Source organism: Hipposideros armiger, unplaced genomic scaffold (genome assembly GCF_001890085.2).
Source record: "Hipposideros armiger isolate ML-2016 unplaced genomic scaffold, ASM189008v1 scaffold_321, whole genome shotgun sequence".
NCBI lineage: Eukaryota > Metazoa > Chordata > Mammalia > Chiroptera > Hipposideridae > Hipposideros > Hipposideros armiger.
In genome coordinates, this window is record NW_017731671.1 from 2,081,507 (window position 1) to 2,084,198 (window position 2,692).

The 2,692-nt window shown below is 53.2% G+C and overlaps 1 protein-coding gene across 3 annotated transcripts in view; it reads right to left on the reverse strand.

Annotated features, from left to right (window-relative positions):
* The window catches only part of POLR3H (RNA polymerase III subunit H), a 34,625-nt gene that overhangs the window by 28,952 nt on the left and 2,981 nt on the right, over window positions 1–2,692 (reverse strand). For all 3 annotated transcript variants that reach the window (XM_019660551.1, XM_019660550.1, XM_019660552.1), the window contains one exon: window positions 2,267–2,363. In XM_019660551.1, the coding sequence (XP_019516096.1) occupies window positions 2,267–2,363 (97 nt within the window). The remainder of the gene's footprint in view (window positions 1–2,266; window positions 2,364–2,692) is intronic.

Below are 2,692 nucleotides of genomic sequence, written 5' to 3' on the forward strand. Positions count from 1 at the left end.
GATGGGGCATTTAAGGGGTGGCCAGGTCCCGCCAGCATGACAGGCATGGAGAACATGGGGCTGGTGCCTGGTAAAAGTACCCTGAGCGACAGAAGATAAGACTGGACAACCGGGGCCAGCATCACAAAGCACAAAGGCTGAAATCCTGTGAGCACTTACTATGAGCCGAGGCTGCACGAGGCTTTTCTTGTTTACTCCTCACACTCACTTTATGAGGTGGATGCTATCATTATTAGGCTACTATTCCAGATGGAAGGAATAGAAACAATCGGCAAATGCAGTTTTCAAAGCAAAAGGGGGGGTCGTGGTGCTGAGCCCTCCCTCAGCACCCCCTGGGCCCCAGCCCTGGGTGGGAGACGGGGAAGAGGGGAAAGGGGTCTGGGCCCGGGGTCGGCCCTGAAGCAGGGCGACTGATCCCCACCACAAATCAACAACTCACCCTGCAAGGAGCTCAGCGGGCCATCAGGAGCTTTGAAGCTGCCAGTGTTAACCCCACTTTACAGATGAAGAAACTGAAGCTGAGAGGTGGAATTACCTGCCCAAGGTCCCCAACCAGGGTGGCCACAGCCAGAATTCAAATCTAGGTCTAGGTGACGGGCCTAACTCAGTGCTCTACCTCTCATACCACATTCCCAAGAAAACGGGGCACCCAGGTGAATGGGGGAATGGTGATAAAAATCAAGTGGCAGAACCAACCAAATGAATGGACAGAATTTCTTTGAATCTAACTTTTTTCTCCAAGCTTTTCTTGAATTTCTGGTGACTCTTATTACTTATCTCCTGGACAACCAAGGCAGAGGCTGGGGTCATCCTGACAGCATCCTCTGTAAACAGAGGCCCTTGTAGCACCGTGTTACTTTTCTGCTAATGAAACCGCTCCTAGTCCCTACAAACAGCCTATTTCTTAGGGCTCTCTGCTGAGCGCGACAGCATTCACGTGAGCTCAGTTAAATCGCTGGATCCTTGGACACAGACACCAGGTAGCCTCGTGGCATGTTCTAGAAGACATCTCTGTGCCTAGTATGAAACGCTGAACAGTATGGGCTAGGGCAGGACTCCTCAACCATGGCCCTGTGCGAGAATCACCTAGTTCCTGGTTAAGAGTCTGCAGGCCCCATCCCCAGAAGATGGGATTCAGCAGGTCTGGGGCAGACATGGCAAGTCTCGTGCCTACACTCTGACTAGCCCTAAACCACCCAAATGGCCCCCTTGCCCTCTGCTTCTGTTCTAGCTGGGTCCAGTCAGGAAGGTAAAGAATGCTCTACTCCCTCCCTCCCTCCAAGTCTGGTAGCCACCCCTCCCATCCGGGGTGCACACACCTTTGCAAAGTGACTGTAGCTACTCCAAGGAGAGATGGAGCCTGTTTCTCCATCCCTTGCTGCTGCCACAGGCCACGTGATCTGCTCTGGCCAATGGGATATAAACAGGGGCTCCCCGATACCCAGTCTAGCCTACTGAACGGTGAGACCAGAGCAGAGATGAGTCATCCCAGCAGAGGCCCCCACCCCACCAGTAACCAGTCTGCTAACCACCAGACACAAGACCACTGACACGATCCAGCCCTGGCCAAGCCAGCCCAGAAGAAACCACCTAGCTGGCTCCCAGTCTGGAGAAACGATTCAAATTGATGAGCACTGAGTGCTTGCTATGTACCAAGGTCCTGCCGAACGGCTCTGCACGTATTTAATTAGCAATCCTCACAACAGTCCTGTAACATAAAAACTACTGCAACTGCATTTTACAGATGAGGAAACAAGGCACAGAGAACACATTTTGTTCAGGACACACAGAGAACAATGGGGATTTGAACCCAGAGGCCACACTTTTAACCATTATGTCCTAGTGCCCCTCAAAGTCCCTCACCCCCAACCAGCCTCCCCGCCAAGAAGGGAAGCTGCAGTCCCCTCACTTTAACCCAGCAATGATCTCTCCAAGTGTCTTTGCCTGTCTGGCTTGTCCCCCCAACCACACTGAGCAGCCTGAGGACTGGGCAAAGAGCAGGGTTCAGGCGCAGACGAAATCAAAGGGGACACAGACACAGAGCCACAATCTCAGAGCCGAAGAGGCCTTGAGAATCACCGTGTCTGCCTCCTGTTTCTTATAGATGAGGAAACGGGGGCCCAGAGAGGGGGAAATTCTGCCCATCATCACCCCGTCAATTCCTGGCCGAGTTAGGACGAGGCCCCAGGTCTCCCAACCCCCAGGACTCCCATTACTGAAAACTGAGCCCCTAAAGCCCAATGACCCAGGAAGAGAGGGTACCCACCTTTGGTGTGTGATGCGCCATCTCCTGGGAACACATAGGCATCCTCCAGCTTGGTGATGTCAAACAGACAGATGCAGAGGCCCACGTTGTACACAACCTGTGTGCAATCGGACACGGATGAACACATCACACACACACACACACACACACACACACACATACACGGTGACCCCGAGGGCCAGCTCCCAGGCAGTCTCTCTTGAGACCCTCACCACCTCAGGGCAGGTATGATCACCCCCATTTTACAGCTGGAAATGAGTTGGGACACTGCCTGAAGTAACCACAGATAAGGAACCTTGGAAGGATGTGGAGCTCTGGAAAAAACAGGGCCTTTGGTGACAAGACAGATCCAGGTTACAATGCCAGCTCCACCACCTACTGCATGACCTCCAAGGTCACCTCTCTGAGCCTCAGCTTCCCTGCAAA